The sequence below is a fragment of the Chlorocebus sabaeus genome, chromosome 7 (genome assembly GCF_047675955.1).
Source record: "Chlorocebus sabaeus isolate Y175 chromosome 7, mChlSab1.0.hap1, whole genome shotgun sequence".
Classification (NCBI taxonomy): Eukaryota; Metazoa; Chordata; class Mammalia; order Primates; family Cercopithecidae; genus Chlorocebus; species Chlorocebus sabaeus.
The window spans coordinates 96,342,341-96,365,076 of record NC_132910.1 but is presented as its reverse complement, the minus strand read 5'-3'; the positions used below and the strand labels follow the sequence as shown (position 1 = coordinate 96,365,076).

Genomic DNA, 22,736 nt, shown 5'->3' with positions numbered 1-22,736 from the left:
GAGGGCAGGGGACAATTCACAAGGTTTACTGTTTCTTCAGCCACACAGAGACCTTATTTCCAGCTCCAGAATTCCCAAAGAGCAGGTTCCACCCAACACTGGCCAGAGGTGATATGTCATGCAGTATGATAAATCCCAGTCACCCTGAGGCTGGAAGGCACATCTTTAAAAACTGGGGGGTAGATGCTGGGGCATGGCAAACAACAGGTATCTATCTTGGAGTCTTCTCCTGCCCACAAGTTCCTCCAATTATCAAAATGCTTCCCATGATTAAAGCTCAATCTTAAATGACACTTCCGCTGTAAAAACTCCACTGATCTCCAGCCAACCAAGTCTTAACTACTTCTTCTTCCCTCTGTGCTCTTCATTCTACTTTATTTTATAGTAAGTACATATGACTGTAAACTCACAAGAGAAAGAATATAGTATTTAATAGAATTAACTCTAGATTTTAAAGTCAGATCTGAATTGAAACTCTGATTTCCACACCAACTAGCTAGGTGACTTTGGGCAACTTACTTAGCTTCTGAGTTAAATTTCCTCATTTGTAAGAAAAATGGTGGCCGGGTGCAGTGGCTTACACCTGTAATCTCAGCACTTTGGGAGGCTGAGGCGGCCTGATCACCTGAGGTCAGGAATTCAAGACCAGCCTGACCAACATGGGAAAATCCCATCTCTACTAAAAATACAAAATTAACTGGGCATAGTGGCACATGCCTGTAATCCCAGCTACTTGGGAGGCTGAGGCAGGAGAATCACTTGAATCCAGGAGGTGGAGGTTGCGGTGAGCTGAGATCGCGCCATTGCAACCCAGCCAGAGCAGCAAGAGTGAAACTCCATCTCGAAAGAAAGAAAGAAAGAAAAATGCCATAAGGAGTTGTGGACAGAGTAGTATCTCATATGTCCTTGGGAGGATGACAGACAATGTTTGGGAACCCCTTGCAGAGTCCTGGAAAACAACAGGCTAGGCACTCAAGCATTGCTAGTTTTCTCCAGGTTTCTCTCTCTAGACTCTGAGTTCCTCAAAGATAAATCTTCCACTGTGTTTATTAAATACTTCAAAGGTAAGTAGGTCTTCATCAAACTCTCTTGAATAAAATTCCTTTCAGGTGTCTTCCCAGCCAGATTTAGCTGGCTGTATTAACACTTATTGAGAGGTTCTAACTGCTTTGCATGTATCAGCTTAATCTTCATGATAATCCCAGGAGGTAGGTTTGTCTCCATTTTACAGATAAGGAAACAGGTGAAGAAAAACTAAAAAACTTGATGGAAGTCAAATACTATTAAATGAAGAATGACGCAAGAGCTCTAGGGCCCTCCACTTCTAATAGTTGATTTTTTTCATTCCTTTAATTAAACCTTTCCAAGAGACTTATAGCCTCCTATGGCTGATGACAATGGTCTTCCTAAGATTTCACCAAAAATACAGAGTTGCACTTAACCATGAAGGACCTACTTATGCACCACGTTGCAAACGCCACAGGTCCCAACCAGGAGATTTCAATCTACTGGATGATCCTGATGTTTTATCCGATAGAACTTCAAGCTGGCTACCAGCATTGCTACATCCAACTAACAACTTGCATAACTGTCCCACCAGGCAACCATGGGAACTCAAAAATGGCTTTTCACTAGGAAAAGGATGAGGAATCGTAGCCTGAGCTCTTTATCTCTTTACTTCATTGTTAAGGCTAATAGTTTAAATATCAACTTTGATTTTATCTCACCAATCACTATTATCTAGATCGCTTGTGCTTGAAATGACTTAGGTAAGTGGAAAATAGAGCGTATGGGAGAGTTCAACTGATTCCCACACTTGCATGGCAGATGCGTTTTTAAGGCATCTGCACCTCAATTTTGTGACAAGTCACAACTATATTATTTCCACTTGACAAATGAAGAAACAGAGATTCACAGAAGTTAAGTGGCCCAGCAAAGATGTGCGTGAATTTGTGTTACAATGTAGGACTTCTGTCCGGCGATTTCTCTACTTATATCATTGTTTTTTGGACACAAAAAGCAGCTGTAGAAATTTTTGCTTGGTCATAGTTTAGGGAATAAATGTTGTATTTTGGGGGTGAAAAAGGCATTCTTTTCTTTGAAACCAGGTTTAAAAAGGGAGGGTCCTTAAATTTCAGGTCTCATAAACACACTCCAGGAAAGATACACAAAAATGTAAAGGAGAAAGAATGGCATCTATTGGGGCAGGAAATAATCTAAGTGTCCTTCAATCTGGGTCCCTCATTGGGAAACTTTTTTGTGGGGGAATGGGTAGTGTTGGGATCATCACTAGCCTTAAGTAGACTGACTGCAAAGGTAGTCGTCATCTGCTGCACTGTGAGTTCTCATCCCTCCCCCTTTATTACCTCCTCCCACAGTCACGCTTGTATCTTCATCTGAAGTTTAGAAATTGTTGCTTTGGTTGACTGCCTGGTACTAACCAACAAGTGCTGCTGCTGTAATTTCTAAAATTAAAAAGTTCATACACGTAAGATTTTTGTAGTTTTTCTTAATTTTTAAAGGTGTACATCTCCTGTGTTTTGTGACTGAAATTGGCTCCAGTCTCTTCATGCTGCTGTGTCCAGTCTCTGAAATAGTAATTTCACTCATGTTTGGTGGAGGATATTTAAGAAAAAAACTCTCAGAAGGGTAGCAAACTTTACTGATCCTAAAATCTAGTAGGTGAACAAAGGAAATGACAAATTTTTAATCAAAGTAAGCAATAATGACAGGTTTATTGAAAATTTCCAGTAGAGAAAACCCACTAGTTTTGGAATAAAAGTACTCAATGTACGAGAGCATAAGTGAATACAAAAGATTAACAGAAGAAAAATAAAACCAAACATAGTACAAAAAAATTTAAAAAGTTTGAAATGAATTCAAACTCGGATGTTCTTTAAATCCTCCAAATATTTAACAGAGTTACTAAGTTTGGCAAAAAATTCACTTGAAAATTAAAGCCTATTTCTGTACTGTAAACTCCGTAAAAACTGCTTATTAAATTCAAGCACTCCATATAACTGGTATTGAAACATGTAAGCAATTTCAGAATAGCAGGAATTATTCATTTGTTCTCACAGTTACATGAATTAACCAGCTGCAGAACTGCCTTTTGAAGAGCATGAGATAAAAGAATGCCAAGAGAGAGAAAAAAATGATAAAAATCTCTAAAAAATGGAAACACAGCAAAATTCAGATATCAGTTTGTTTCTTTAAAGCAACAAACTGAATTTTTACAGTATAGTCTACATTTGCAGTTGTCATTTCCCTCTTCCCCCCACCCACCTCAAATACTCCTAAATTCACTAGTCTAATCAATTCTTAACTTCCAAATACTCTGTACATACATATTTAGCAAAGAGCATATGCCTAGCATTATTCTGACAGCAAGTATGGTCAGTATACAATTTTAGAAAGATTATTATGTATATCATCAAGACTAACTTTTACTTAAAACAAACAAAACCATCGCTAAACAAATAGTTTTAAAATATTATGAAAACCCATGAAAAGAAGACTCAACATGGGCTCTAAACCTGATAAAACACGTTTCAGAACAACTATTAATGCTAAACTTCTGCCCAACGATGACCTTAAAGTGCCAAACACCAAAGAATCTCTTAGGACCATTTTCTAATAGACAATTTGTCCCTGGCTTGGCCATTTCTCCTTTAACTATACACAAAGTCCTGCTAAAAGTCTGCAATTTAGTTTGATTTTACAATAGAATGTTACGATGTAAACTAAACAGGTTCTTGATATCAACAGTATGTTACCAAGGTGGGTTTTTTTGTTTTGTTTTGTTGTTTAAATTTCTGAATCCAACAGTTGGTCACAGAGGTCAAGTATTATCAAGACTCCTTCGTCAGTTCTCAATCGTGTCTGACTCATCCATCCTTCAAGTACATGCAAGGCTCAATAGTTTTCAAGAGGCAGATGCCTGGGGCCATTTAAGACACAGATGAAATAGGATTATGAGGTGAACCCATTTGAGTAAGAACTTTATCCAGCCACTGGAGGGGGCCGTGCAGATGTATCTCAATCCAGCAGGGGGTGCTAGTAACATCCTGGCGGTGGTATTCTGCTCCCCAGCCCTAGGAAAAACATACTGGAGGTCATTTAACTTGTTTTAACTCAGTGGTTAAACTTATTAAGTAAGAAGGGTTCACATAACCAAGACTCTGATTAAAGCTATGCATCTTTCCTCCCTGCCCCCCGCCGCCGGGGAGAAAAAAACACACATATACAAACACACATATAATTTGGCAGGCAATTTCAAAGGATGGATGTTAGCTCCCCAGGGTCCATCCATGGATTCCAATAAGAATTACCAGTCTTGAGGAATGAAGGTTTTAAAATACATTATAAAGTTGTCTTAATAAAGGCACTGTAAAACTTTTATTTTAATTGCCCATTTCTGATAGTAATGTAATAGCTATTATTAAATTCTCATTTTATCAAGAAAATAAAACAAAAAAGCTATGCTAGACAGACTGACATTCAATTTCTTCCTTATTCGGCCACTGAATCAGCCTCCTATCAACACACAGCTCTTGATCTTTCAATCTCTAAGCAAAATGGGCAGGAGTACATTTAAGTATCCAAAAGGCTATTATTGACATCTAGCCATTGCCATGAATCAATACATTCTACCATTCATTTGTACAAGAAGGTAGCTTGTCAGAACTACTGCATTAAGACAGTAGAGTTCCACAGAATAAAGTCACTATGAAAAAGAGAAAAGTTAACTGCTACTGCAAAGATCAAAAACTCACTGGTGGGGATGGACAATGATTAATCCTTTAGTCACTGTTTCATGAGTAGTATCAGAGAAGGTTGGGTTCTATTTATTTCTGCTACCTATCTACTCCAGTAGTTTTAAGAAATAGATCTGGGGCCAGGTGCGGTGGCTCACACCTGTAATCCCAGCACTTTGGGAGTCCGAGACGGGCAGATCACCTGAGGTCGGGAGCTCCAGACCAGCCTGGCCAACATGGTGAAACCCCATCTCTACTAAAAATATAAAAAGTAGCCAGGTGTGGTGGCATATCCCTGTAATCCCCGCTACTTGGGAAGCTTAGGCATGAGAATCACTTGAATCCAGGAGGCGGAGGTTACCATGAGTCAAGATCACACCACTGCACTCCGGCCTGGGTGACAGGGCAAGACTCTGTCTCAGGCAGGTGGATCACTTGAGGTCAGGAGTTTGAGACCAGCCTGGCCAACATGGCGAAACTCTGACTCTACTAAAAATACAGAAATTAGCCGGGTGCTGTGGCACACGCCTGTAATCCCAGTTACTCGGGAGCCTGAAGCAGGAGAATTGCTTGAACCTGGGAGGCAGAGGTTGTAGTGAGCCGAGATCACACCATTGCACTCCAGCCTGGGCGACAGAGCAAGACTCTGTCTTTAAAAAAAAAAAAAGAAAGAAAGAAAAGGAAATGTATCCGAACATCAAAACTTGTTTAAACTACATCTATATAGATATATGTATCTATATAGATGTATGTACACTCATGCGTTTGTAAATATAAACAAACTCCTAAATTTAATTTACAGGCTTATGTGCAGGTTTCCTCCATCAGATATCAACATCTTTGAAGGCAGGAATTTATCTTTACCTCCGATACATAGTATAACGACAGAAGGCAGAAGCTCTATAAATATGTGTTCAGCTGAGCTGACTTGGACTTTTCAGACATAGAGTTTAAAGTGCAAATAATTTATAAAATATGTTTTATGTTAACATCCAAAAATGATCATTTTGAAAACAGCTCAAGATTGGCTACTGTTAGTAAAATGTTCTGTTATAATTTCTTTAAAATGTTGAGTGGGAGAGGATAAAGTATGCAGTCCATATAATAAAGAACAGTTCTGTAAAAACAGTGTGCACATTTTTTGTTGCTAATATATGATAAACAGTTTCTCTTTAACATTCAGCAGGATTTTAAAATATTATTTACCTTCAGCTCTCTAAATCCAACTTCCAGGCTAAGTTCATTATATCTTGTATAATTCTCCATTCTAGTGCTTATCAGATTATAATTAAAGATATACTAGAGCATAAAATAGAGACTTTAGGTGCTTTTTCATCTTTGTATTACTTCTCTGAAATAGTGCTAAAATATCTGCTGAACGAATAAAATCTAATAAATTTTGAATGCATAACTTTGCATTATACTTTTATTAGTGTAAAGGTTGTTAATTGTGTAAAAGTAAATTATTAAAACTATACAAAAGTAAAATAATGAACATTGATTGGATAAACAATAAGAAATGAGTTTGAGCACGAAGCTAATTGGAACATTAAAGTCATAAATTCTCCTAGAGTGGTCCTTCAATAATAGACTCACTGAGGGACCTTAATAATAATTACCACAGTTCTCAATTCCATCCACCCCCATTTCAAAGATAATAAACATGAGAACCAGCGAAGAAATCTGCCTTAATCACGCAGTTAAAATGGCAGAAAAAAACTCGAAACTGCACCTCGACTCTCAAGAGTTGTTCTTTCCTCCATACCAATAAAAACAATAAACGAAAACACTTCTGGCAGGTCACTGTTCTAATTTTAAAAACCATTTGAGCCAAATGCTAAGTCAAAAATTAAACAGCACATGTTAATAATGAATAAGATAGGTCTTTGTAGCCCCATATGTACATAGCATATAGGTCAACCTCTTCAAAGGGTAAAAAAATTTTCTTAATACTAACAAGGTACCAGACTCAGCTACAAATAACTGTTGAAGTACACTGCAAAAAGGAAGCAAGCAAGCAAACAAAAACAAACACTAAGGGAACACACTGAAAATCTAAGATGCTTTAAATAAGTAGGAAAAGTAATTATATTCAGGAAAAGGTATCTTTGATCTAAGGGATGATTAACAAGTAAGGCTCCAAAATTATCCTCAGTAATAAATACATTACAAAACAGGCTTAACAACAAGTTTGGTGAGCTTCTGAACAGAAGACATAAAAGGTAATTGCCTCACTCAAATATATAATTAGTTCTGTTTCTCAAAGTACAAGACGATGAAACTTATTTTTGAGAATTCAGAGACAGGTCAGTTACTAGAATAAGTCACTGACTCATGAAATCTAATCAGACGTTTAAGGTTTTTTAGATTTCAATGGCATCCTAAAAATTTTTATTTCTCAGAGGCAGAAGATGAGACAGCAAAAAGATCAATTATTATGAGCAATGTGTTTAACCTTCTCCCTCATCAAACCTTACAATGCAATCTTTGAGCTAAGGCATCTATTTATCTTGGGCAAGGGCCTTATTAACTTTTGAATTGTTAAGAAAATCATGAGGCTTACTGAAACCACTAAAAAAACCTGACCAAACACAATTTCCAATGTGATGAACTTTAATTTTTACAAAAAGATCACTTCCTTACTTTTGAAACAAAAACAAGCATTACCATCATAAAAGTACTAAAAACAAAGAACGAAAAGTAAGGAAGATATGTTTACTCAACTGATCTTTTAAAACAACCATGTATTTAAATTATATTTTAAATATGTAACATAACATATTCTACTGGTAATACAATAGCTAAAGCGGTGCCATCTGAATAAGGAAAAGGCTATTAAAACCCACAGCTATTGATATTTAATACAAGTACTCCTATGTTCCTATGATATTTTCCTAATAATTGACACTCTTGTTACAGTTTAAAAATGCCTAGATAATAAGTCAGCTAATATGAACATATTATCAAGAAGACATAGATTCACATATTGCCAAAAAAAAAAAGCACAGCAAAAGTATGTGAGACCCTTAATGGAGGAGTCAGAGTTCACTTACCTTCACAAAGCTCATACGTATAGTACACATTTTTGTAAGCTCATAGACTGTCTCAAATCCATGATTCACAGACTGTGCCAATAACTGAGCAAATTCTTGGTTGTTAAAAATTTTCAGACTACACCCACTAGGGATCTTGCAAACAGTAGTAGGATGAAATCCATGATGGTAGTTGCAGTTCCGACTTTGCACAAAGATGCTACTGTCACTAAGGCATTCGGCATATACCTCCCCTCCAACATAATAAAGATGAACCCCTATTGGAAGACAAAGCATGTAATTTAGTTATTATTAATTTTTATAGCTCAAAGGCACCTGTGCAGCTTCAACACAGAAACTTAAATTTACATGGATTTAAACTTTGGCTACTTAGATAGCTATTCTCTAAATCCTGTACAACAGGGGTCCCCAACCCCCGAGGCCATGGACCCGTATCAGTCCGTGGCCTGTTACACAGCAGGAGGTGAGTGAGCAAGCATTACAGCCTGAGCTCCACCTCCTGTCAGATCAGTGGCAGCATTAGATGCTCATAGAAGCATGAACCCTATTGTGAACTGTGCATGTGAGGGATCTAGGTTGCGTGCTCCTTATGAGAATCTAATGCCTGATGATCTGAGTGGAACAGTTTCATCCTGAAACTATCCCTTCCCCATCCCCTGTGGAAAAATTGTCTTCTATGAAATCAGTCCCTGGTGCCAAAAGATTGGGGATGGCTGATGTATGATTGATAAAATCTTAGTTAACTGTATTAGTTAATAACAGTATCTAGGAGGTTTCTAGAAAAATAACAAAATGTTTAAAAAAATACTAATAGGCCAGGCACAGTGGTTCAGACCTGCAATCTCAGCACTTTGGGAAGCCAAGGTGGACAGATTGCTTGAGTTCAGGAGTTCAAGAGTAGCCCGGGCAGCATGGCGAAACCCCGTCTCCACAAAAAAAAAAAAAAAAAAGAAAAGAAAAAAAAGAAAAAACATTAGCTAGGCACAGTGGTGCACGCCTGTAGTCCCAGTTACACAGAGGCTGAGGTGGCAGGATTGCTTGAGGCAAGGAGGTCAAGGCTGCAGTGAGCTGTGATCAAGCCACTGCACTCCAGATTGGGTGACAGAGTGAGACCCTGTCTCAAATAACAACAACAACAACAACAAAATGAAGCGATTTCATTTTGGTAAGTAATTAATGTCCTACTTGGCCAGACATGGAAAGTATATTTTCACTCTAAAAATACAACATAATAAAACCTGGATGCTATGTATTTACTATAAAGCACTCTTGCATTTATTGTACAGCTAAGATGTTTGGAAAATTTTAGAAAGGGAAGAGAGGAGAAAGAGAAGAGAGGAACTGTAAAGTCACAGGTGGAAGAAGTATTGCCAAGAGCTGTAAGATATAAGATCCAGTAAAAAAACCATGAAAATGAAACTAGAAAAGTCATACGGTATATGTAAAATTAGATCTCACTAAACTATCACCTGCTCCGAACTTCTTCCTTTGAGACCCAGACTGCTTAAAGTGTAGCAAATTGGTCTTACCCTGCCTTTAAAAAAAGGGAAGTAGGGGTAAAAAACTCATTCTCACAACGCCCCACACCACTGTGGGAGATGACTTTATAGAGGTCACCCAGCAGCGTTAGATCCTATGTGGGTTTAAATGATCCACCTTGTAGGTAACTCTGGTATGGGTTAGTCAAGGCTATACTGTGTCTCATAGAAAATGTTACATGTTGTGTTTATATGTATACACAACAGTTAGGATTTCTGTAACAATTAAATAGCTGCTGGAGCAGAAGCCCATTTGTTTGGCCTGATGTAGATAAAACAATTTAAGAGTGTGTGTGCTACTAATTTTTCCTGATAAAAATGACAAATTTTCATCCTGAAAAATCAGAAAGTAAATCAAAATATAAAGAGGTAGAAAATATTATCACTCTTTTAGTGACTCAGAGGCAATAATTATTAATAGTTTGATACACTGTATTTGGTTTTGGCTATCATTAAAATGTCTTTGCAAACATTTAAAATATCTGTATGATTGTATGAGTGTTTTTAAAATGATTTTCCCATTAGTGGACCACTGGGCTGATAGCAATTTTCTGCTTTTATAGTAATGCCATGATAAATGTCTCTGGACAATTTTTGATAATATCCTTAGGAGAGATTCCTGGAAGTTAAATTATTGGATCGAAGGCTGCTGATTAACTCTGCCAAATGACTTTCCAGAATGCATCAATTTACACTGTCACCAGCAGTGTAGGAATGCTTTTCTCATTTCACCCGTGCCAGTACTGAATCTGCGTGTAGAGCAAAAATAAAATTTCCCTAATTTATAGTTGACAAATAATTGTTTAATTTGCCTGTGAGGCTGGATATGTTCTCAAAGTTTATCAGCCATCTGTGTTTCTCTTGTGAATTCACTGTTCATATTTCTTACCTATTTATCTCACTGGGGTCCTATTTTTACTTTTTTTTTTATGAACTGTTCATGTAAGAAGGATATAAATACTTTCTTATTTGTTTCCCTGTTAGTCCTTTGTCTTTTATTTGTGACATATTTTTAACCTACAGAAGTGTGCAATCTCTTAGTCAAACCTTTTACAATCCTTTGTTGCTTTTTATGCTTAGAAAATTTCTACTTCTCTGATCAAGCATATTTTCTTCTAGTTTTTTAATTGTTTGCCTTTTGAAAAACATTCAACTCATTAATCTGTTTGCATATATAGTATGAGGTCAGGGTTTCTCTTTCCCAGCCTCACCCAAAAGTTAACTTGGTTTTGTAGAACCATTAGAAGACTCTACTGATTTGCTATGCTTCACTTAACATACATTATATTTTTATGTACAGAATAGTCTGAGTTTAACTCATTCTACTGTTTTGTCTACACACTGGTTTACTTGTAGTTTTACAATGTTTTATTAACCCTAACGCCAATAATTTTTTTCTTTATTTTTCCATTTACAAAGTTAGCTAGCCTTACTTGCTTATTCTTCCAGGTAATATTCAGAATATATTTTCCAATTTTCAAATAAATCACACTGTGATTCTGAAAAGAGTTGCTTTAACCTATAAGTTAAATTAGATGGAATTAATACGCTTAAAATGTTCTCACAATATTAAGCCTTCCCTTTAAGGAACATGGACTGCCTATTTATTCAAATTTTCCTTCTCTCAGTTAAATTTGGTTTCTTCATGTAATTCTCACATATTGCAGGTTCAGATTATTTCGAAGAAACTGATGTTTTCTGTGGCTATTGGGAAGGGGATTTCCCCTTTCATTATATTTTCTAACTGGTTATTACCAGATTAAAGGAAACTGACTTACATAATTTTTAATAGATAGATTCTTTGGAGGTTTCTAGATAAATAATCGTATCATTTGAATAGGCACAATGCCCAACCATAACACTGGCATGGATGAAGGGAGAAAGGCACTCATATATTTCTGGTAGGAATGCAAATTCATTTTATGTATGTATGTATGTATGTATGTATTTATTTTATTTTAATTAATTTATTTATTTTGAGACAGTCTCCCTCTGTCACCCAGGCTAGAGAGCAGTGACTTGATCTCAGCTCACGGCAACCTCCGCCTCCCAAATTGAAGTGATAACTTTTCCTCTGCCTCCCGAGTAGCTGGGATTAGAGGCATGTGCCACCACATCTGGCTAATTTCTATATTTTTAGTAGAGACCCGGTTTCACCATGTTGCCCAGGCTGGTCTCGAACTCCTGACCTCAACTTATTCACCTGCCTTAGCCTCCCAAAGTGCTGGAATTTCTTTTTGGAAAGTAATTGGGTGAAATATATCAATAGATTTTGATCTACAAGAATCTATCCAGAGAATATTGTCAATCACACATATCATCTACACATAATAATCTGGCCTTATTTCCATTATCTATAATTGTATATTTGAGTACACTATCCAGGGCATCTGGAACAATTTTAAATAACAGCATTCCAAGAATCCTTATTTTCTTAATAATGTTTTAGGAGGAAATGTCCCATACTACAATTTTTTTTTTTTGCTACTTTGGGATAAGAGTCATCTTTAGAATTTAATGAAAAGTATGTCCTTTCCTCCCAAATGTATGCGAAATGTTGTTTATATACAATTTCAGAGGTTTACAGACCATAGAGAGATATCTATGTATGTTATGAACCTAGGTTCTAGCATTTCATTATTAAATTTATAGTCAGAGTTTTTTCCTTTAGTTATATAAGAAAGTATCTACCAATTCCTGATTTAAGAGTTGGAGTTTTCTTCCCGTCAGGATTAAATGTTACACTTTATCTTGAGTGCTTTTAAAGCATCTAATAAATAACCTTTTAATCTGGTACACTGTTCTAAATTTCACAGGTCACTGTTTCATACTTTTACCCCGGAAATAATTTCAGATTTGTAGAAAAGTTTGAAAGGGAACACAGAAAAACAGAGCAAAGAATACCCGTATAACCATTATCCAGATGCATCTATTGTGACAATTTACTCCATTTGCTTGATCGCTTGGGCCCTCTCTCCCCACTGCTGCTGCACATGCACCATGCATGCATGTGTGTGTCTGTCTGTCTGTATGTATGTATTGTAACACAGGTTTTAGGTAGATAGATGGTGAGTAGACAAGTATCTTTATATACTAATTTATTCCTGAACCACTTCCTTACTTAAGTATTTCCTAAGAATAGGGATAGTCTCTTACATAGCCATAGTATAGTTGGCAATGCTAATACATTTAACATTAGTCTAATTCACCATTCATATTTCGGTTTTGCCTGTTGACCTCAATAATGTCCTTTACAATATTAATATTTTTCTCCTGTTCAGTACAGGATCATATCCAGGGCTAGATACTGCATGCAGGTGTCATATCTCTTTAACTACTTTTAATCTGGAACATTTCCATACCTTTGTCTTTTGACACTGATATCTTGGAAAAATTAGTCCCCCTTCTTCAACCTTTTTAATAGAATGTTTTGAGTCTGTCTGATATTTCCTCAGGATTAGATTAGGATTTGCATTCTCAGCTGGAATCCTGCGTAGGTGATGTTATGGCCTTCTCAGGGTATGACATCTGGAGGTATATGATACCCATCTATCTCTCATTGGTGATGATAATTTTGATCTCCCAGTCAAAACTGGGCATCCATCAATTATACAATTACAATTAAAATACAAATGATACAGTTTCTCCACTGTATAGTTAATGCTTTTTATTCTCCCTCATACTAAAAGGCAGTTTGAGGGTAAACACTCTTAAGACCATGCAAATATACCGATTCTCATAAACATTTTCTTTATATTTAGCATCCATTGATGATTCTTGCCTGATCATTACTATGATGGTTGCAAAATGATGATATTCAAACTTTAGCACTCACTCTGTATTTATCAACCAGCCTTCCCCATTCACTTATTTATCTATTTATTATGAGTATGGACTTATGAATTCATATTGTTTTTCAATGGTGTAAAATTCAATGCCATACTGAGGCCAGGCACAGTGGCTCACAACCTGTAATTCCAGAACTTTGGGAGGCCAAGGCAGGCTGATCATTTGAGGTTAGGAGTTCGAGACCAGCCTAGCCAATAAGGTGAAACTCAACGACTCTACTAAATATACAAAAATTAGCCGAGCATGGTGGTGCACACCTGTAATCTCCCAGTTACCGAGGAGGCTGAGATACAAGAATCACTTGAACCTGGGAGGTGGAAGTTGCAGTGAGCCAAGATCACACCACTGGACTCCAGCCTGGGTGACAGGGGGAGACTCCATTTAAAAAAAATATAAATAAATAAAATGAAGTAAAATTCATCACTGTAATTATTTTGGGGCTCAAATTGTCTGAGAGTTGGCTCCTGAGGCATGCCCCATGATTTCCATCAGCATTTCTTTACTTTCTGCCATAACAAGATGCTCTAGGGTCCTCCTGTGCCTACCTATCCTAGCCTAGGAGTCAGCCATTTCTTCAAGGAGCCCTAGCTCCTTTTAGTGGGACATAGTATTAGTGATGATGATCTGAACACTAGACATGCTTATTGCTACTGGGTATGTAAGCTTCTGGGCCCTTTCAGCAGGCAGATCAGAAACCATACGCACGTAAAAACGCATATACATACGCATACACACGCACATACGTAATACATGAGAACATAAACATACATACACACATACACATAAGTATTATTAAAATCAGAATTTTGCATTGATACCTCTATTCTCCTTCATAGGGTTTAGTTTTTGCTCCCCTCTGCATTTATATGTCTGTCTTCCACAGTGGAAACCCAGGCTCCCAACAATATCCACACATTTAGTCATTTGCTTCATCTTTACATATGAAAGTTTCAGAATGGTTTCACTCATACTGCTATGAAATAATCAAGTTTACTCAAAAGAATTTGAGATTTATTTGAAATCCTACCCCTACTCTATCTATTCCACTCAGCCTAGGCTGAGGATATGGACAGTTGTTCTTATATGGACAGTTTCTTTTATGGACAGTTGTTCAATTTGGTGTCCCTGTGAAGGTACATTCACTGCAGGGTTCTAGCGTGCCACCTTGCATGATGTTTGTGGTAGAATCTAGTTCTTTCTTTTCTGTTTACTGAGTTATGGTATTCATCTGAAATACAATTAAGCAATTAATTTTAATTTGCTTTTAATTTTAGGTTGTAATTCATTTTTTAACAGCCAATTTATTCTGTAGCAAAATATCATACAGAATAGTGTCTTAAAATGGCAAATCATAATTTCAAGTAATTAATTTCAATATTATGAGAGTTGATCGACCACAAAAATCACTGACTGCAAGAGCTTCCAGATAGCAGAAACTGGAAAAATATTCACAAACTGCAGCAAGTGAACATTACCTGGTCTTTGCTACACTAGTTTGTTACAGGAATGATGTTAAGTCAGCTCTGGAGGAACAAGGACACAACAGATAAACATCCGAAAGAGGTTAAAGCAAAAACTCACCTTTTCCAATATGCCGCCTGGTGTTTTCAATAGTGGAATTCCGGTTAACATTGGAGAGCAGCCCAAGGCAGAAACGGTTCTTATTGTTGGAAGGATCAGTGAAACCATCCACCAACACACTTGTGGAGGAGGCATGGAAAGCTTCACCCACACGATTGTTGAGCTCATAGTAGACAATAGAGCACCAGTGTTTTGGTTCCTCATAAGCAACCGCCTGAACATCTATAGGAAAGAAAACATTATATCAACCAAGGTTAGTGCCTCAGGCTCTCAAAAACTGAAACCGTGTGGTTGAATTGGCTCAGGATCATGGAATGAAGACATTGGAAAAGCAATTGCTATTATAATGTACACAGTTTTTCTATGATGTTTAAAGCAGGTACTTCTTAACTAAATATGACATTCTCCTTACTCTAATTGGAGAAAATTGGAAAACCATTTTCTCCAGTTACTATCAGATAACCAAAACACCAGCTAAGGAAGCACAGCAAAAACTTTTATTGAATATTAACAATATGCTAATTGCTTTGTAATATGCAGAAATGGAAATCAACCCTATCACAGACTTTGGCTCACCATCTAAAGAAACACAACAAGTGACAAGCGAAAAAATAAGTGGGAAGAGAACAATAGAAGATAGGAAATATGCCAAAGGTATTGGCATAAAAATGAATTACTTTTGGCAAGGCTAAGTATGCCTATGCTTATTCAAAGCAATGAAAATCAGTTTCTAATTATTGATAAAAAGTTACTTTACCTCATATTAAGTTGCCAATAACTATCACAGCTACAGTGTTGCTCCAGTTCTCAAACTCAGGAAGAAATCTTGCCAGCTGGCCATTCTTACAGAATGAATCATATCTTTCTCATCCAGATTTCATGCTAACTTCCTTATATTTGCTTTAAGTCATGCAGAGCAGGTGTGTTTTGTCTCTCCATTCCCAGAATGGGCCAACAATGGAAATTACCCAACTTTACTGACAGGATGCAGCTTGTTAAGTCAAATCTCTTAAGACTAACAAATCTCCAAACAGAACATGGTTCTAAACATTTGCAACTAAAAGGTTTTAAAGATGAATTCCTTCTGTAGTAAAACCTCTAGTACCACTGCTTTAGAGATTCCAGGAATACAAACCATATATTTCCAGCATACCAATAATATAATGATCTGAGGTTTTGAAGTCTTGGGTGTACAATAATAAGAGAAAGAAAAGAAAGAAAGTCCACATCAGAAGCCCAGACTATAACTGCTAAGGGAGAAACACCTCTGTGTTCTTAACATCAAATTCCACAAATACTAAAATGCACTTTTAGAAATTGGTAAAAAACAAAACAAAACAAAAACAACAACACACACCACACACATACAAGAAAAAAAAAAAAAACCAAGGAAAATACTCATTAAAAAACCCACATGTAAGTTAGCTGCTTTATATATGTAAGTAGTTAGCTAAAAACATACACTATCTTCCCTGCTTGCTAAGCAACTCTACCACGTCAATTTGCCATAATCCAAAGAGCAAAACTTTAGTGATTTACAAGTGCCAAATCTTAAAGCAGACTGCAACATTATTAACAGAAGGCTTTTATCAGCTATCAGGATACTTCAAAATACTATTCATCTAGGTCAGAGGTTGATAAATTCTTTCTGTGAAAGGCCAGAAAGATTTTGTGGACTGTATAATCTTTATCACAACTATCCAGTTCTCCCCTTGTAACACAGAAGCAGTCATAGACAATATGTAATGAATGAATACAGCTGTGGCCCAATAACGCTTTATTCACAAAAACAGATAGCAGGCCGAACTGGCCTGTGGGCTGTAGTTTGTTGACCCCTGCTCTAGGAAAATCACCAAAGGTTAAAAAGAAGTGTAAAAAAAAAAAAAAAAAAAAAAAAGGCAGGGAAGAAAAAAAATGGCCAACATTCCTTCCTCCTGAAAATACTGACTATAAACTATAAAGAAAAAAAATATTTAAAGCTATTTAAATGAAAAAAATCTTAAAGCAATTTAAAGATCTGTTTCCTGAAATCAGACATTTTGGGTTTAGCAATAATAGTTACTGGGTCCACATGCTCCTAATAGTGTGGTACTGTGCCTATTCTCCGCTGGTATCCTGGTCTCCAAATATAAATTCCACAGATGTGTGAGATAAGGGTTATTTCCCCCAACCAGAGTGTTCATTGACAAAGAATTATGTTTGATAAGATGTTTAAGAGATAATGAGGAACCATAAAACACAGAGGTAATAAAAAAGATTTAAAAATCATATTGATTAAAACAGTGTACATTCCAATTGATGACACTGTATATCCAAGAAAGGTCCTTTGAGTTCATCACCAATTTTTTTTTTTTTGGGGGGGGGAACTGAGTTTTGCTCTTGTTGCCCAGGCTGGAGTGTAACGGTGTGATCTCGGCTCACTGCAACCTCTGCCTCCTGGGTTCAAGTGATTCTCCTGCCTCAGCCTCCCAAGTAGCTAGGACAACAGGCACCCGCCACCACACCCAGCTAATTTTTGTATCTGTAGTAGAGATAGGGTTTCACCATGTTGGCCAGGCTGGTCTCAAACTCCTGACCTCAGGTGATCCACCTGCCTCAGCCTCCTAAAGTGCTAGGGATTACAGGCGTGAGCCACCACACCCAGCCTTCATCACCAATTTTTAAATCGATGTTTAGAGCAGTTTTACATTCACAGCAAAGTTGAGTATATGATAGAGTGATTTTCCATATGTCCCCCACCCCCACACCTTCCTAGCCTCCCCCATTATTAATATCCCCCACCAGAGTGGCACATTTGTTGTAACTGATGAACCAACATTCATCCTACAGACCTACACCCAAAGTCTACAGTTTACATCAGGGTTCACTCACAGTGGTGTACATCCTGTGGGTTTGGATAAATGTATAATGACAGGCAGTTACGACTGTATAATGTATCATAGAGACAAAATCAATTTTAAGTACTTAAAAATATTAGCAACTCCTATTTAAATAAGTATCTCCTATTTTAATAAAAAAGCACTATGAATGAAGTAAGACATACCTAGTAACCAAACTGCACTTTAACTTCAATTTGCATAAACATTACATAAATTGCATGGCCCATGCCATGTGTTGAGTGCAGCAGCGAAGCACTTTCCTTCATGAGACGTTACTTAGGAACAGTTTTATTTGCTAGTGTGGCTGTGGATTCTAACAGATTCTCAGAGAGTCTACCAAACTTATTTACCTGACTTCTCTGCTCACTTAAGTCTATGCCACTTGCCTATGCAGGGCTGGAAGAGTGACGGCGTCCTCCACCCGGTCACTGCTAAGGACAATACAGTGGTGGAATCAAAGACCTGCCCGTTACTAGAGGGGGAAGAAATTTTCATTTCTGCCTGCAAGTTCTTCAGGCTGAGAAGGGGAAAAACTTGTGCCTCAATTTCTTTCAGTAACAAAGTTAGAAACAAACAGCAAGAAAGAAATTCTATTAGTTTGTTCCAGTTGTAGTGACAGACATAAAAGGGCTGAAAAATAGATGGGGTTTATGAGTATCTATCCTAATTACAGAAGAAGGCCTTTGGACAGTCCAGTTATACCAACTTCCAACTTTGGAAATCACCAGTGAAAACTCTACTTTAGTTCTGTTATACTTATGGTTTCTATATACCATTTTGTTCATTTAAAAATACTCTTTTTGGCTGGGTGTGGTGGCTCACGCCTATAATCACATCACTTCGGGAGGCCAAGGTGGGCGGATCACCTGAGGTCAGGAGTTCATGACCAGCCTGGCCAACATGGTGAAACCCCATCTCTACTAAAAATACAAAAATTAGCTGGGTGTGGTGGTGTGCACCTGTAATCCCAGCAACTCAGGAGGCTGAGGCAGGAGAATCACTTGAACCCACGGGTGGAGGTTGCAGTGAGCCAAGATTGCGCCATTGCACTCCAGCCTGAGCGACCTGAACAAAACTCCATCTCAAAAAAAAAAAAAAAAAAAAATTCATCATCAGTTAAAAATGATTAAGTATTAAAGATCTAAACAGACAACTGCAAAATTATTCTCAGGTCTTCATTAGTCAAGTCAGTGTATCTGTTCTTTAAATGAAAGACTTACCTGTTATCCAGGAATTCTACTGAGCTTCTCTTACCACTGGGCTCTATTTTTCTCAAATAGCTCTCTTTTTAAAGACTAACAACAATTTGTGAGAGAAAGTAACATCTGGACAAACTTTAGACTCTAAGAAAGGGAACAGGTAACAATTAGTTTTACCTCCTCTGTTGATTTCTGAGGGCAGGGGAGGCGCCATCATGTTTGTGTCCATCGGCTGGGAGCCATCCTGGGTCATGGGGTCTTCAGGAGGCAGGTAAGCAGGTGGGGGCGTATCAGCTACGAAGTTTTTAAAGAAGTTATTTCTTAACCCTTAGTAAACATACACGCTCAAAACACATATCCCCTTCTGTACTGAAATTCTTAAGAGATCAAGTTGCCATTTCAATCTCCCCATTAAAAGACTAAAGGCTACAGGCACTGGCCTTGATGTACAATTTCTGAAAAGTATTAACCATGCCACAATCATACACATTTTTGTCAAAATTCAGTGGGAGGAAAAGTATTATACTATATGCCAGTTCTAGAAGCTGTTTGCCTATCCAGGATCATGCTGTTTAAAAGCAATCAGAAGAGTATTTTAAGCACACTTTAATATAATCTGCTTTGAGAGAACCTCTGCATTTCAGTTTCACTGGTAGATGGAAAACCTCTGAAAGCTTCAATGGACTTCTTAAGAAAAGGAGCTTCAGGGTCTTTTGCATTAAATCTCTAGACTTTTAGAAAATTTACCAACTGAGTTTCATTACAGCCTACTGATTTAAACTGTTAATTTTCCAGGACTTTAGGGAATCTGTTAGGACCACATTCTCCCTACCCATTTAAATGATCACTAGATTTAAAACCTCTAGCAACAGAGTAATAGAAAATGAATCAGTTTGTCACAGCTATCTTCTATTTCAGAATTTACATATATGTTTCTTCTGGTAAATAAGAGGCAAACATGATTTTTTAAACAAAGAACACTAACACAAGTCTTGCATTTTCTTAATATAAAACAAAGGGTATAGGCTTCTCACAAATAATCCTCTTCCATCCAAAAGCAAGTTCCTCACTAGCTATCATGAGCCCATCTAGCATACGTGACACAGTCTTGGAGACAAAATTTTACCTGAGGGAATCGCGAATGCTTGGATAAGTAATTGAGACCACTCAGAGCAACTGTCAAATACACATAACTCATGCTGTTCCTTCAGAAAGCCCCAGTGATTTCCAAGACTCACTCTCCAGCTGAATCATAACCCAGTAACTTCACATCCAGCTGCTAACAAGCAACGACTCATAGTACTGAGACAGGACCACTGGGATCTTCTCTGGATGCCTCTTTTGCCCTTTCTCCAGCTTCTTTTATTTCAGCCTCTTCCCTGCAGCTGTAAGCCTGACTCGGCTTTATCTCAAGCCAGGAACAAAGACAAAGAGCCTCCTCTGAGCCCAAGTCAATGAATTTCTGCCAAGAAGCTGGTGAAAATTTCATTGGCAACCTGTGGCATCAGCACAACCAAGAGGGACCCGATAATTCTTGATACTATTCTACTATTCCTACAAGCACCTCCTCCCGTCCCTTGCAACTGTTTTCCATATTTCCGTTACTTGGCCTGTGCCTTAATCTCTGACATCTAGGGACAAAGTGTAAATTCAAGCAATAACCTTTAATTCAATCTTGTGGCCACTCTGGGCTGCCGTCACTGCTCAAAAGTCTTCTGAAATGTATCTCTTCGCCACTAACCTGCCCATCATACAGGTTAGTGGTGAGGAGGAAGGGAGTGAGGTAGACAGGAAGTCACCAGTTACTTTAATTTTTAAACTAGTCTATCTCCCAACTCTCATCCCAAACAGCTTTGGAGTGAAAACCAGACAAAGCAACGTGAAATAAACAAGATTTAAATAAAAGAAAGTAATAAATACATAAATAAAAGGAAGCAATATAAATGTGGACCACTTTTCAATTTTTGAAGGCCTAGCACTGATGCTGAATTCAAATTTACTTAAAAACATTGCAAGCAGCCCAATAAACACACTTGCCCAGTCCTTTTCCCTTCCAAAAACATTAATAGATATTAAGTATATTTTTGTTTAGGGTATCCTTCTTAAGGTCTACTGGCAAGAAATCTGCCACTCTTTTTTTTTTTTGGAGATGCTTGCTCATTAACCTGCAACTTCAAAATATATAATGTCCTTATTAATCAGGTACTTTGATAACTATTACACCATCAGTTATGTCTAAAAAAAGAGGATAACTGTTTTTTGTCTTTACTAAGTTGAACAAGCAGATGGTTTCCAGTACTTCTGTTGTAATTCCTTTGTTGTTAAAGTATACATTTCTTGGGATTACACCATCATTTAAATGAATTTAATTAAGTAGGGGGTGGGATCATCCCTCAGGAAATACCTTTTCTGAGGCTGCACTTACAACAGGAATTTTTTCCATGTATGAAAACGATGCTAATTGAACTTGTGCTCTCATAACAGCAAATGTGTGTAACACACTATTTTTCTTTTTATCAAGAGTAAAGACTGTAACAATTATGCCACTCCCAGAAGGATGCAGCTGTTTCAAAACCTTTTAAAAAACAAGGGAAAAATATAGCGTATTCAAGCATCTGTGCCTGACAAATAAAATAAGACATTTGCTTACTTGGCTATGAGGTCTCCTTTCTCCAAAAGTTGTATCCTAAAAGTGCGAGAGCACTATGTCATATACCAGGACTGAAAACCTCCCTCCACTGCAGGTTGACCCAGTTTTTCCATGACACTGTGATAACACTGATGTGACCACAGAACATCACTGAACATTCCAACCTACCTGGCATCTGGAAAGGACTTCCTGGGTCTGAGCTGGTGGGAGAGTGAGGGTAGGTGCTGCTGCTGCTCCCAGGAGAGTTTGGGTAACTGCTATTGGGAGAGTGAGGAAACGGGTGGCTGTTGGGTTGCTGGAAAGAATCTGGAAAAGTGGCGTTGAGTGGCATGTGAGGCTCATTTTGTCCTAAGTTACGGAACTGAGCTAAGAGGCTGTGCTGAGGATTATATTCGCTGTGTCTTGGAACCAGCACAGGAGGAAGTACTAGAAAAAGGAAGGGAAAAAAGAGAAGGGCAAAAATGAGAATGATGATCTATAATTACATCACAATAAAGTAAAATATAATCTGTAAGCAACAACAAATTATCTGTTCCATGCCCTGCTGCCAACTCAAAAGCATCATTCAAATGAAAAGCTATTTTACCCTCAAGAACAAATGCAGGAACAAATACAATCCCTTTAGAATCACTGATGACCTATGCCTGAGATTTGTGGTATTCACAAATTGCCCAAGGAAAGTTGGCAAAATACAATCTTTTAGGTTACAAATGTTAAGGTTCTCTCATTCTTAATTTTTTCATTCACTAAAAACCAAAGCATAATTGTTTATCACCATTGACATTTATACTTCACAGCCCCAGCTGGTAAGACTTCACATTTGAGTTAATGCTTATTGAATGATATGAATTATTCACCACAAGTGTTTTAAGCTGACACACTAGTTCACTTTAACACAAAAAAGCAGCATAGTAAATAGAGCTGAAGAGGTAAAATCAGTGAACTGTAGAAAACTCAAATGCCATGAAGATAATTATACAAAATACGAGGCGTTTTGTGGGACAGAATTTATCTTGAATCCTGTCCTAGGAGTCACACTTTATGAACATCCTTTTTCTAAGGATCTTACCCACTTTTCAAGAATCCTTACCACCACCTGGGAGGTCAAGAAAGAAATAGGTCATACAATTCACATTTTGCTAACTGAAAACTCAAGGTACAAAGGTGGCCCAACAGGCAGGGACCTGTTGAGAAGCAAAGAAAACAACTCCTGTCACTCCTAAATGCTCT

At 37.5% G+C, this 22,736-nt stretch overlaps 1 protein-coding gene across 6 annotated transcripts in view; it reads right to left on the bottom strand.

The window, feature by feature from the left end:
- Window positions 1-2,716: 2,716 nt before the first annotated feature.
- SMAD1 (SMAD family member 1) overlaps window positions 2,717-22,736 on the bottom strand; it is an 82,008-nt gene continuing 61,988 nt past the window's right edge. For all 6 annotated transcript variants that reach the window (XM_073017656.1, XM_007999902.3, XM_037992613.2 and 3 more), the window contains exons 3-7: window positions 21,675-21,932; window positions 19,034-19,150; window positions 14,779-15,000; window positions 7,811-8,067; window positions 2,717-4,094 (exon numbers count right to left, since the gene is read on the bottom strand). In XM_073017656.1, coding sequence (XP_072873757.1) covers window positions 3,951-4,094; window positions 7,811-8,067; window positions 14,779-15,000; window positions 19,034-19,150; window positions 21,675-21,932 — 998 coding nt within the window. In that variant the 3' untranslated portion in view covers window positions 2,717-3,950. The remainder of the gene's footprint in view (window positions 4,095-7,810; window positions 8,068-14,778; window positions 15,001-19,033; window positions 19,151-21,674; window positions 21,933-22,736) is intronic.